At 43.9% G+C, this 13,758-nt stretch overlaps 1 protein-coding gene across 1 annotated transcript in view; it reads left to right on the forward strand.

Annotated features, from left to right (window-relative positions):
- Nucleotides 1-1,024: 1,024 nt before the first annotated feature.
- LOC133381716 (zinc finger protein 208-like) overlaps nucleotides 1,025-13,758 on the forward strand; it is a 30,713-nt gene continuing 17,979 nt past the window's right edge. The window contains exons 1-2 of the mRNA XM_061621123.1: nucleotides 1,025-1,387; nucleotides 5,576-7,987. Coding sequence (XP_061477107.1) covers nucleotides 1,306-1,387; nucleotides 5,576-7,987 — 2,494 coding nt within the window. The 5' untranslated portion in view covers nucleotides 1,025-1,305. The remainder of the gene's footprint in view (nucleotides 1,388-5,575; nucleotides 7,988-13,758) is intronic.

Genomic DNA, 13,758 nt, shown 5'->3' on the forward strand with positions numbered 1-13,758 from the left:
ATCACCCATAACAATGAGAGGCGCTTTGGGGAATTTAGCCTCGAGTGATGTTAGATAATTGGTAAGAACGTCCCAGTCACAGTCAATTTGTGCCCGAGAGGCATGAGGGGGAATATAAACATTTACTAACAGAAGAGAAAATGTGCTAAAAGATAATAAAACAGCCTGTGCAATGTTTTTACAAGGGGTTAAACTTACAGAGCGAGCTGTTACAGAAGTAGAAATGAGTATGGCTAGGCCTCCTTTGGGTCTGCCTTTGGAACTGGGTTGGGAATAGGTCGCTGGTAAACATGAACAAGAGAAACCATCCACTATTAATTTAAGGGTACACCACGTCTCCTGTAAGAAAATTAAGTCAAATTTGTTCAGAAAAGTAATAAAGTCAGGAATTTTTTGTTTGGCATTCCACCCTGCAATGTTCCAGGAGAGAAGGTGGAATGTAAAATTAGGTGAGAGAACAGAAACCTGGCATGCATTAATAATTGGATTCGTAGGATGAGAAATTTCCTTTGCTGTATAAGATTTGCAGAGTGAGTGCTGTGATGTCCTGAAATGAGGGTTTACCATTTTTTCAGGAGATTCACAGGATAGAATCGGGTTTTTAGAATTTAATAAGGGTTGTCAAGTCAGTTCAGGAACCTCATGTACTATCACATCACATATTGTGCTAGGTCTACAAACATTTGAGTAACAATGTGGCAGTACCTTTAAGGGAACTTTCAGAGGAGAAACTTGAATGCTGGATGGTGAGTTCAGTTCATAGTCCTCCAAGTATCTGGAACATGTCCTTTTTGCCCTTAGATTGTTTAACAGATTCTGCATTTTGTTTATGACCTCACTTTGTTCATTCTCAGTGAATGTATGGAAACTATTTAATAGTTCCTCCTCTCCCTCACAAGCAAAGTCAAATGCAAGATCTTGATTTTCCTTACTGTTTACCAGAGAAGGAGGTGACTGTAACGGAACGAAAATGGGAGCTGGTGGTGGGGAGGAGCTTACTTCATCCAAAATAATAAGATCAGAGTTTATGGAGTTAAGTGTTTCAAAGTTTAATGTTTCTTGTGCTGGGGGAGTCAAAGGGGATAAATTCTTTTCCAGCATAGTTGGTCCTAATGATAGAGAAGAGCAGTTCATGTTTAATGTGCTTTTAAGAGGAAGCTGTTCCAGGAATGGATCCAAGTTTCCAGAGTTTGATATATTTTTGCTGCTGTTCGAGGAAAACTTCCTCCTCTCATGTGAAGAGATAAGGTTTGTTGTTGGAGTTCTCTTTGTGAACAAGGAAATTGGACTAGCCAGGTTTGTGAAATGTCTCTGAACGGATATTCCATGGTAGCTGAGAAGGGATTTATTTGCAATTATCCATGCTGTTGTCTCAGCCGATTTAAAGGTAAGTAAAGCAGACGTTTTTGTTGAGGGGTTGTAAAGGAATTCCACATACGAGATATCGTCAGGCCGTAAATCCATTACACCTAACGACTGGAGGGCGTAACACACTCTTTGCTTCCTGATGTTTACTATTTCTTTGATGTTAAGAAGAGGAAGATTCAGCAGTGCAAGTTTGTTTGAATTATATTTGAGAAGCCAATTCCCATTTGTATTCTCTCGTCGTGAAATCTTGTTATTGGTAGAGCATATTCCGCTATAGGACCTCGGGTTGGGGTGAGTAAGTAGCTCTGGGAGATTTGGACTTTTTTTGCTTTCTGGTAAGGCTTTGCAATAAGATCTAGGGGGTGTTCTTGCTGTAGATGAAGCAGATAAATTCTTTGTTTGCGAAGCTGTTTGCTGTTGAGCTTTAAGTACTTTAAAAAGTTTCTGAAAGTTCATCTTCTTACTCCTTGGCGGTTTGTAATTTTTTATGTTTTTGGATTTTTTCTCCTTAGGTGCAATACGAGGTTTCTTTATGTTTGCACACTTCAGTGTTGTTGTTGTTTTGTGGGGGGGAAGAGTGTAGTTTAGGCTCAAATATAGTTTGGATAGTTCTTCCATAAATGATTTTAGAAGGTTGTTTGTTTCTTCCAAAAAAGCTTTGATGTTTTCAGTCTCTTTTGCCACAATGGCTAATTGTAACTGCAGACATTTTTGGCCAGTTAGAAGTAGTTTTTGGCCAATTTGTGCCAGTTCCGTGGTTTCAGTAACTTCTGTAGAGCAGGCAGAAGATGGCTGTGATTGAGTAAAAATGGGAGTCTGGCTGTCGATGTCTGTAGCATGCACAGTAGACAGAATGTCTAAGGGGGAATGTAAGTCAGTGTCCTTGTACAGAGAGGAAGATGGCGTCTCCTTGCTTTCAGGTACCTGCAGCAGAGAGTTGATCAGACTAGGTGTATGCGTCTGCCCAAAAAGGGGATCTGTGGATGTTCCATACACCAGGCTTTGTATAATTTCTGGGTCATCCCTTGCCTGGAATTCCTCACTCAAGCAGGAACAGAATTGATCTGTTTCGATTTGGGAAGGGGTTTTCTCAATAGATCGTGACGCATTTCTCTTTGTCTTATCCGCTTTGGTTGGTAAAAAGAAGTTTGTAATTTTAAGCTGTTGATCCCCATTCCCAGATTCTTCCAAAACCTGGTCTGATTTATGGTCATGTTCATAACATCTTTTCCTTGTTTGAACCATTTTAAAAACTATAAGGTTTGCCTTTTAAACTCTAAGATGAACGGAGGTATAATTATAAATTGTCGACTCCAAGGCTAAGTAGTTTTATCTTAGGAATCCTTAGATTTTGTTATGGTAAATTATATTCCTTGAGTTAGTAATGCGAAGCAGAGTTGTGACTCACCGGCTGATAAAGAGTCTGTTTTCTTGCTGATAAAATGGTTCCATAGCCTTCAAAAAAATAGGTGTTGTTGATGCTGTTAGGTTCCAGAATAAAAATTTCCAAAGAATATCTCTAAAGATAGCAAAAAAAGAGGCGAGGTGGGTATGAGCTCCAGAGCTCGCTAGTGGACCTGCCTGCCAGCAGCCATCTTCCCCCCGACTCCTCCAACAGCTGGAGCTAAGTGATGCCTTCACGTGCTCCCTGTAGACTTCCCATCTGCATCCACTTTGGCACTGTGAGGATGCTGGAATAGATAGGCCTGTGGTCTGATCCAGCCAGGCTGTTCATATAAGGAGGGGGAATGGCATCCAGGTTGAAGTTTCCTTCCCATCTGCTGAGAAATCCCCCAAATTAAGATAGCTGGATTGGTTTCCACAGTGTCACTGAATTGAGGTTTTTGAACAGTTTCTTGTCCACAAGAGACATTTGGATCTACATGTCCCTGTGCTATTCATCTCCAGGAGATCTAAGATCGTTCTTTGTTTTGGAGAGAGGAGAATAATTTCAGTTCAGAACTAACTAGCTTATAAGTATCTTTGAAAGAAATGTAAAACCTGGGCTTAGTCTCTTGGCTGGAAGAACAAGATCTAATTGTACAGGGCTTTGATGAAGGGGAGAGATCAGTCGGGCATTCCTCTTACAGTTCAGAGCATCATTGCAAACTCGTGTAGTGTTGGTCTTTGGCCATCCCTGTCTTAGCTCAGCAAAGTTTAATCCCTTGAATCTTCAGGTGGAATTTAGAAGTGTCTTTATCTGAAAACCTGCCAGCTTCCCCCACATAGGTGTAGGGTTGGCAATAGCGTGTGCTTTGTGCCTTTGAAGCACTCTCTATTTTCAGCAGTAATCAAAAGTGTGACATCAAATATAAATGCTTTCTTAAAAGAGAAAAGAGGAAAATTACAAGCATGCACATTCACTGACCGGCTCTTTTGACTGCAGTCAAATTATTAAGAATCAAGGAGAAGTGAGCTGTGCCCAGTTTGTCCTGTTCTGCAGTCTCGCTGCCCTTCTCTTCCCCCACACCCCACTTTTCATTGCATATTATTTTAGAAATATATATCACAGTTGTATGGCAGTAGGAGGAAACCCAGACAAATCTGGGCTTATTGACATCAAGTGTTATATGGACCTGAAAGGAATTTATGTTGCTGTGTGAGACTGTAGGATATTCAGGTAACCTTGCTTTCATCTGGCCATGCAAAGATAACGTAAAATCTTTATTACGGTCCAAGACCAGCGGTATAATTACGGATCCTCTGAATATTAGGGTGGAGATAGAATAGAATACAGTATCATTGCAGTGAGAAAGCTAAAAAGCTAAAACCGGGTCCACATAGTAATCTAGCTAAAACCTTGATCTAATAGACATCGCATTAGGTCCCTCCTGCGAGCCATAGCAGCTGTGCAGAACGAGGCGACCTCAGAGTGATCCGTGATTTTGAATCTGCCATTAAATATTGTAAAATCATAGCTTCTGGGCTCAGAGGAAGATTAGATAAAAGTGGGGAGATGAACTTAAGGCGGAGATCTGAATAAAAAGGGCAGCAAAGTAGTACAAGGTTCACTGTCTCCACCGCATCTGCTCCACAGGGGCAAGTTCGATCATAATAATCGACTCCCCTGTATCTACCCTCCATTAGTGCCGAGGGCAGAACATTAAATCGTGCCAGGGTAAAAGCTCTCCTGAGTTTTGGGGTAGATAAACTTGAAATGTAAGTGGCCAAGTTACAGGAATTTACATTAATACTGCATTGTGGATAAGCGGCAACTAGGCTCATGTTGTTCTGATACTCAACATCTTTGAGGCGTTGGATGATTGTTGTTTTAGCGGTTGTATGGCCTAGGGCACCAATCGCTGGGAGCGAAAAACCGAGAGTTCCGAGTTTGTGAATCATTACCCGTTGCCATTGAGATTGGAAGGAATCTTCCAAAGTTAATGGGGGCAATCCAGTGGGTAAAAATAGCAGCTTCATCCAGTAGTTAAATTTTAATATCCAAGCGTGGGTCTCAATCAGAAGGGCACCTAATTCCAAGCGTAAGGTCACATTGGGGACACATCTCGGAGGGCCCAAAACGGACCTCATGAATTTAGATTGTACCATCTCCAACAATGCGTAATTGCCTCCACTACAAATTTGGGTCCCGTAAAGAAGTTGAGGAAGCACCTTGGCATTGAATACCTGGACTGCTGCCGGAATGTACTGACCGCCCTTTGTATAAAAGAAGGTCAGTAAAGCTCTGGCTGATTTCTGTGTGGTCGTAGCAGACTGGACAAAATGCGCATTCCAAGAACCTAAGGGATGGAATGCAATGCCAAGGTAACTGAAGGCGTTGACTTGGTCAATAATATGGTTGTCAATTTTCCAGCGGTGTTTATGTCTACTTTGGCGAAAACTAAAACCTTGCATTTTGCATAGTTAATTCTCAAAAGTTCATCCACACAAAAGGAGGCAAGTTCTCTTAAGTGATGACGTAAGCCCACCTGCGTTTGGCATAACAGGGCAATGTCGTCGGCATATAGAAGACAGGTTAAGTGTCTCCTTGCCAAGACAGGAGGGTGAGAGTTTACTGCCAACAGGCGTTTTGTCAGCGAGTTTATATAGATATTGAATAGGGAGGGAGGGCCATGCAAAGATAAAAGGGGGAGAATTATGGAGATGTAAAAATAGAGAAGCAGATAATTGGGCTTCATCTGTGATGAAATGCTTTGTTTTTGCCTTGAAATTCCAATGTGTTTTTTTCAACCCTCTTCCCCCTCAGCAGGTGACCGGCAGAATGAGAATTATAGAAAACCACAGATGGTGCCACTGGTAATAGCCAAGACTGAGAGTCAAAAAGAGATATTTGGAAATCACAGGGGACCAAAATCGTCTGAAAGAAAGCAGCCAAAGAATGGGAGCAAGAAATCCTCTACTTGTCATAGTTTTCATCAAAGAACACACACCGGAGAAAAACCATTTAAATGCATGGAATGTGGAAAGAGCTTCAGTGTAAAAAATAGCCTTACTTCACATCACAGAACCCACACAGGGGAGAAACCATTTAAATGCAGGGAATGTGGAAAAAGCTTTACTCAGAACGATCATCTTACTTCACATAAAAGAACCCACACAGGAGAGAAACCTTTTAAATGCAGAGAGTGTGGAAAGAGCTTCAGTCCAAGCAGTAGCCTTAAATTACATCACCTTAAACACACAGGGGAGAAACCATTTAAATGCATGGTGTGTGGAAAGAGCTTCAGTCAGAGCAGTGAGCTTACTTTGCATCAAAGAACCCACACAGGGGAGAAGCCATTTAAATGCAGAGAGTGTGGAAAGAGCTTCAGTCAGAGCAGTCACCTTACTTCGCATCAAAGAACACACACAGGGGAGAAACCATTTAAATGCATGGAGTGTGGAAAGAGCTTCAGTCAGAGCGGTCAGCTTACTTTGCATCAAAGAACCCATACAGGGGAGAAGCCATTTAAATGCAGGGAGTGTGGAAAGAGCTTCAGTCAGAGCAGTGAGCTTACTTTGCATCAAAGAACCCACACAGGGGAGAAGCCATTTACATGCAAAGAGTGTGGAAAGAGCTTCAGTCAGAGCAGTCACCTTACTTCGCATCAAAGAACCCATACAGGGGAGAAACCATTTAAATGCAGGGAGTGCGGAAAGAGCTTCAGTGTAAGCAGTAGCCTGAAATTACATCACCGAACACACACAGGGGAGCAACCATTTAAATGCATGGAGTGTGGACAGGGCTTTTGTCAGAGAAGTAAGCTTACTTCACATCAAAGAACACATACAGGGGAGAAACCATTAAAATGCATGGAGTGTGGACAGGGCTTTAGTCAGAGAAGTAAGCTTACTTCACATCAAAGAACCCACACAGGGGAGAAGCCATTTAAATGTAAGGAGTGTGGAAAGAGCTTCAGTCAGAGCGCTCACCTTACTTCGCATCAAAGAACCCATACAGGGGAGAAACCATTTAAATGCATGGAGTGTGGAAAGAGCTTCCGTCAGAGCGGTCACCTTACTTTGCATCAAGGAACCCATACAGGGGAGAAGCCATTTAAATGCAGGGAGTGTGGAAACAGCTTCAGTCAGAGCAGTGAGCTTACTTTGCATCAAAGAACCCACACAGGGGAGAAGCCATTTACATGCAAAGAGTGTGGAAAGAGCTTCAGTCAGAGCAGTCACCTTATTTCGCATCAAAGAACCCATACAGGGGAGAAACCATTTAAATGCAGTGAGTGTGGAAAAAGCTTCAGTGTAAGCAGTAGCCTGAAATTACATCACCGAACACACACAGGGGAGAAACCATTTAAATGCATGGAGTGTGGACAAGGCTTTAGACAGAGAAGTAAGCTTACTTTACATCAAAGAACCCACACAGGGGAGAAGCCATTTAAATGTAAGGAGTGTGGAAAGAGCTTCAGTCAGAGCGCTCACCTTACTTCGCATCAAAGAACCCATACAGGGGAGAAACCATTTAAATGCAGGGAGTGTGGAAAGAGCTTCAGTCAGAGAAATAAGCTTACTTTGCATCAAAGAACCCATACAGGGGATAAACAATTTAAATGCAGGGAGTGTGGAAAGAGCTTCAGTCAGAGCAGTGACCTTACTTTGCATCAAAGAACCCACACAGGGGAGAAGCCATTTAAATGCAAAGAGTGTGGAAAGAGCTTCAGTCAGAGTGGTAGCCTTAGATTACATGAAAGAACACACACAGGGAAGAAACCGTTTGAATGCAATGAGTGCGGAAAGAGCTTCAGTGTACGCATTAGCCTGAAATTACATCACCAAACACACACAGGGGAGAAACTATTTAAATGCAAGGAGTGTGGACAGGGCTTTAGTCAGAGCAGTAACCTTACTTCACATCAAAGAACCCACACAGGGGAGAAACCATTTAAATGTAACGAGTGTGGAAAGAGCTTCAGTCAGAGCGGTCACCTTACTTCACATCAAAGAACCCACACAGGGGAGAAACCATTTAAATGCAGGGAGTGTGGAAAAAGCTTCAGTGTAAGCAGTAGCCTTACTGTACATGAAAGAACCCACACAGGTGAGAAACCATTTAAATGCAGGGAGTGTGGAAAGAGCTTCAGTCAGAGCAGTAGCCTTTCTGTACATGAAAGAACCCATACAGGGGAGAAGCCATTTAAATGCAGGGAGTGTGGAAAAAGCTTCAGTGTAAGCAGTAGCCTTGTTTTACATCACGGAACCCACACGGGAGAAACCATTTAAATGTCGTGAGTGGAAAGAGGTTCAGTCAGAGCACACTTTGCATGAAAAAACACTGTGGAGTAACTTTTTTAATGTACGGAGTATGGAAAGAGATTCAATGAAAGCAGTAGGCTTACATCACAGAAGATACACAGGAGAAACAATTGAAATGTAGGGAGTATGGAAAGAACTTCAATGGGAGCTTTATTCTTCATCTTGCAGGCTACATAGATTAAAGCCCTATACAGGTTGGGGCCAGGATGCTTAAAAAATTATCTCACCTATTATATATGCAGCCCATCACTGAAACCTGCAGAGGATGGCCTCTTACGCATACCATCTCATTAGGAAGTCCACTGTGCATGATAGAGAAACCTGGCCTTTTGTGTGGTGGCATCTACTTTTTTGAACTTCCTCCTGATACATATCAGACAGGTGTTTTTTGTGTGTGGTGCCTATAGAAGACCTTCCTTTTTCAACAAACCTTTTAAGGGCAGAGCTTTATTACTGTTTCTGTGGGATTTTGAAAGGTAAAGGTGTCCCAACACTTATAGTGCGAGTCGTTTCCGACTAATAGGGTGACGTCTTGCGACGTTTACTAGGCAGACCGTATATATGAGGTGGGACTGCCAGTTCCTTCCCCGGTCTTTCTTTACCCCCCAGCATATGCCGGGCACTCATTGTACTGACCACGGATGGATGGGAAGCTGAGTGGACCTCGACCCCTTTTACCGGAGATTCGACTTCCTCCTTCCGTTGGAATCGACCTCCGGCCGTGAGCAGAGCTTCGGCTGCATTACTGCCGCTTACCACTCTGCGTCATGGAGGGTCTGTGTGGGATTTTAAGATGTTTTTAATTGGTTTGCATATGAAATGTTTTTTTTATTGTTGGTATTTTTGAGATACTTTCTGGGAAGTGATTTCTAAATGAAAATAAAATAATACTAGTCCTTGTTTCTAATGGTCTCCTTACTCAGTGTTTTCATATAGTTTAGCATACCTTTAACTGTTGATTTTATTCATTTTTTAGTGTTTGTTAAATGTTGATTTTTATTGATCATTTTAATGTACATTTTATATTCTTTATAAATTTCTTCTGCAGTGTACACATTTTATTAATATAAATAAAATGTATTTTTGTGTATCACATGGTTTTTATTTTGCTTGGATATTTTTTGTATTGGCTATTCTAACATCTTTCATAAAGTAACATGAATTCACTAGTTTTCTGCTGATGTATTTTAAATACATTTTCCAAACTGATTTCACTCCGCAGTCGCATCTGGTCTCAGTGCTATTTCCTAGCAGGCAAATGAAGGACCATACTTTCATTTGGTGCTCACCAAGAAAAGGAGTGAGAATTGTGTTTTGTCAGCGGTCACATAGCCAGAATGGCTTCTCTAGGGCAGAAAGGGGTCTTTAGGAAAGGCAGCAAAGCTGCAGAAAATCTGTGCTTAAGTTATTGTAGTAGGCAGTTTGTTGGGATAGATAGTTCGGGCCAGATATATGAATGGTCTGGTAACTTCAAACTAATCCATGTTGTGTAACTAATCCATGTTATGCAATTGTTAATGATGCTTCCCTGTAGTTTCTCTCTGGGAAGCAGTATGCCTCTGAATGCTATTTGCTGGGAATCACAAGTGTGAAAATTACTGACTGGGAGGTCAGTTGCACAACTGCTGATCTTGGGGACCAGGTTTCTTGAAGGACACCCCGTTCCTGTCCCCTCCTGCCTCTTTCTTGGGATCTAGCCAGTAAAAGTGATTAGACTGGTGAGCTGGTGTTATTGTTGTTGTTCCCAATGTAAATAACAGGTGCACGTCAGGACCCCACTAGGGATCAACTGCCCTGCACCTTCAATTTAGTGTTGCAAAGCTCATCGTGCAATTGTTTGTTGGATGATTGGTATCTCCTCTAGTTTGGCCCTCAGACTGGCAGTGGCTGTCCAAGGTCCTGTTCTCCAGCCTTCTTGCCTGAGAGCCTTTTGACTGGAAAGTTCTTCTGCGTCCACCTCATGCACTCTGCCCAATGAGTAGGAGTCCCTCCCACAGGTTCCAGACTTTAATAACCTTGATTTTGAAAGTAGTTGTGTCAGAAACTCATTTCACAGAAAGCAAACTGGTGAGGTTTGGCCCAGAACTTGAATACAAGGCAGAGGTGGAGTTTGAGCCCAAGCACACAAGAGCACTTCTTTGAACCCAGTATTTTTCCTGTGATAGCACATCTATTTCACTGAAGGCAAACTCTATTTCTCTCCCCCTTCTGCCAGCCGACTTGCCCCTCCAATCTCTCTTTCTCCCTCCCCAATTCACCAGCCATTCGCAACCTGGTAGCAGCACCAATAGTGCTGCTTAGTGGACCTACAAACAGCAAAAAAGGGTATTGCTGATTACCCCAGAGGTTTCCCAACACAAGGAGAGGCAGCAACATGTGTGGTTGGTGAATTTTGGTAGGTCTGGCTGATTGGGAAGTTTCTGTTCTGGGCTGGATTACGTAAAAATGTATTATAGCCCGGAATGGGTATCGGAACGTGGTTTGCATGGACGTTTTGTGTCTTATTGCATGCATCCCATGTAGTCATGTGGGACTGGTGAATTTGGTGGGTCTGGCTCGCTGGGAAGTCGCCGTTCGGGGCTGTTCATTCCGTTCCGGAGGGCATTTTGGTTGTTAAAGGGTTAATAAAAATGCTATCGGAATGGTTTTTGTTCCTAAATGTTGTTCTCATGTGTCTCTAACACATCCTAGTGTTTTTGGCATCAATTTCTTTTCTAAAGAGCCCATTCCGGCGTGTTCCGTTCCAGCTTTTACACCGTCCCTCCTGAACACTTTACTTTTTACACACAAACGTGTATATTGTATATATCACACAGCACACACACCTATCTTGCTGCTGCTTCTGCAGGAGGCAAGAGAGGAAGATGAGCTGCAATATTGGGACAGAAGGCAGGGAGGAAAATGTTGGCAGTGGGGGGGCAGAAGCAGCTCTTGCCACTTAGTCCTCCGATGGGTTAAGGCAAGGAGTTCTGGTTCCTAGAGAGGCAGGAAGTCTTAATCACATGGAGGGGGGAGAGCATATTGAAGGGGAAGTAGGAGGGCTGTCTTCATTGGTATTCAAGGTAAAGAAAGTATTAGGCCCAGAGAGGAGGAAGCGGGAGCGTGCAGAGGGCAAAGAGGTGCAAGGGGGGGGATTTGGTATTTTTGTCGGGGGGTGAGGGAAAAGGAGGGAAGAGCCCCACTCCCCTGCTGCATGCAATCCATTTGCAGAGGGGGGTCCGAAGTGCCGCGGGGTTGGCCTTTCGAGGCCCTCTTGGAAGCCATCGCCCAGGCAAAGGGATGCAGCTGTTGGGGGTTGATGTCCTGTGTTGGTTTTGAGGGCCACCGCTGGGGGAGGGGAGCTGCCTTTGCAATTCCTGGGCCTGACAGGGGACTGGTGGGGGGAGGGGAGAGAGAAGGAAGGTTTGCTTTTGGGAGGGGGAGGGGGTTGATGGAAGTGGCCCCTCTTCCCTCTGGAAATCCCTAGAAAGTGCCCCAGAGCTGGAGGAAGAGCCCCTTTTGGATTTCCTAAACTGGAAGAGGGACTGGTCAGTTTCCTTCCTGCCAGGCAAGACAAATGGAGGGATGGAGAGAGGAATCTGAACCTGACCAGGCTCTGAATTGGCTTCTAGAAGCTTTCAAGGCAAAGGATTGAGGAAATGGGTGAATAAATGCCCCCTCCTCAGCTGGGCTCCAGGGGAAGGGCTTCTCCAGACATCCCCTTGGGAGTGTATTGGAGGGGAAGACTCTAGAGGAGTGGACCTCAGCTTCTCTTGCAGAATTGGTCCATCTGTGGCGTTGCTGGGGGCAGAGTTTGGAAAAGTTACTGTTTTAAACTACAACTCCCATCAGCCCCAGCCAGCATGGCCACTGGACTGGGCTGATGGGAGTTGTAGTTTAAAAAAGTAACTTTTCCAAGCTCTGACTGGGGGTCTGTGTCTCCTGGCGTGGCCAGCCTCCCCCCTGTCCAAAGCACAATATGTTGGCAGTGGTCGCAACAGCCCTGTAATGTGGTGCAGGTTGAGAGCCTGCGGCTAATGTAGTGGTCCAGGATGAGAGCCTGCGGCTAATGTAGTGGTTAGGGAATATTCTTCAACCCAACGGCCACATTTACACACAAGCAGCCTTCCAAGGGCCAATTTCCAGTCAAGGGCCAGAGAGGGTGGAGGTATGGAAGTGTCACTGACATGTGTATAGTAGAGTCTCTTGTAGACAGGAACAAGTCAGACATTTCTTCAGTGCAATTAATTAATTATTAGATTTATATCCTGCCCTTCCTCCCAGTAGGTGCCCAGGGCAGCAATGCAGAGCACTCTAAGGAGCGGGGTCAGAGCACGTGGGGGGGGGGGAAGAAAAAAAAACTGCTTTCCCTCCAAATTTTTCCACTTTTGTTATGGGCCTTCACATCTCTACAGTAGTGTAGTGGCAAATTCGGAAGTGCAGGGTCCCTTCATGATAGCCATGCCCCCTCCCATCCTGTTCCTGCTGGGTTGAGAATGAGATGCATGTTAATGCCTTCTCCCACAGCTAGGAGCCAAAAAGCATGGAAGGGCAAAGTGTTGCCTCCTGAGAAGAGTCTCAGTGGCTGACTTCACCTCCTTTCACTCTGATTCACTCTAATTATCAGGAAAGAACAAGGAAGCATGTTAGAAGACTCTTCTCAGTGGCTAATACACTCTCCTTTCTTGCTGATTGGCTCACAGGTTGCTGGAGACATGGGGACTCTGCTGAGAGCCTGCTCCTGAAAAAGTAAGGGGTCTAAGATCTCCCCCCCCCAGATCTATGCAGGTCCATGGGTGACCCTGGAGCAGTGACCACTTTTGTTCAGCCCAGCCCACCTCACTGGATTGTTGTGAGGATAAACTGTGCAGAATTTTTATGTGCCATTCCAGATTTTGGACATCCACTCTGTGTGGGACCTTCAACGTCTGTGCAGGTGTGTGTGTCTGTTGTATTATTGGAATCATAGTTTAATGCTATGTCCACAGGGACCCAGATTCAAATCCCTCCTCAGGAGTGAAATTCAGGTGGTGTCCTGGGCCCAGTGACAGTGTCGTTGTGAAGACAAAAGGAGGGGGACAAATCATGGTGAGCTCATTAGAGGAAGGCCTGCATAGAAATATAAAAATATAATAAAATGTATCGGTAATAATAATAATAATTAAATCAACTTATTGCCTCAGTTGTTCAACCCTATACAGTAGATGAGTTTGCTGTTCAGCTTTCCACCTCGTGCATCACCTGCTCAACTTGGAGCAGCGTTCTGTAACCTGGTGCCCTCCAGGTATTATTAGACTGCATCTCCCATCAGCCCCAGACAACATGGCCAAATGCCAGGGAAGATGGGGGTTGTAGTCCAGAAATGTCTAAAGGTTAACTTGGATTATACAAGTGGATGGTACTAACAAGGCATCCTGCTGATTTTGACATGGATGTATTGCAAGTAGTTCTTCATATGCTTTTCATTGCCCAGTGAGCTGAACCAGACTGAATGTATCTCACTGTTCCTCTCCGCATATTTCTGATGGAAAGACTGGAGGTGTTTTGCATCCCCAGGAAGCTCCAAGATGGAGTCATTTGACCAAATTCACGCCCAGTATTTCTTTACAATGTGTGCAAAACCTATTTTTATGCCAAGTGTCAGGGGCATGACATGGAATTAATACCTGTGCAGACTAAGTTTTTCATAAGAACATAAGAAGA

The sequence above is a fragment of the Rhineura floridana genome, chromosome 3 (assembly GCF_030035675.1).
Source record: "Rhineura floridana isolate rRhiFlo1 chromosome 3, rRhiFlo1.hap2, whole genome shotgun sequence".
Taxonomy (NCBI): domain Eukaryota; kingdom Metazoa; phylum Chordata; class Lepidosauria; order Squamata; family Rhineuridae; genus Rhineura; species Rhineura floridana.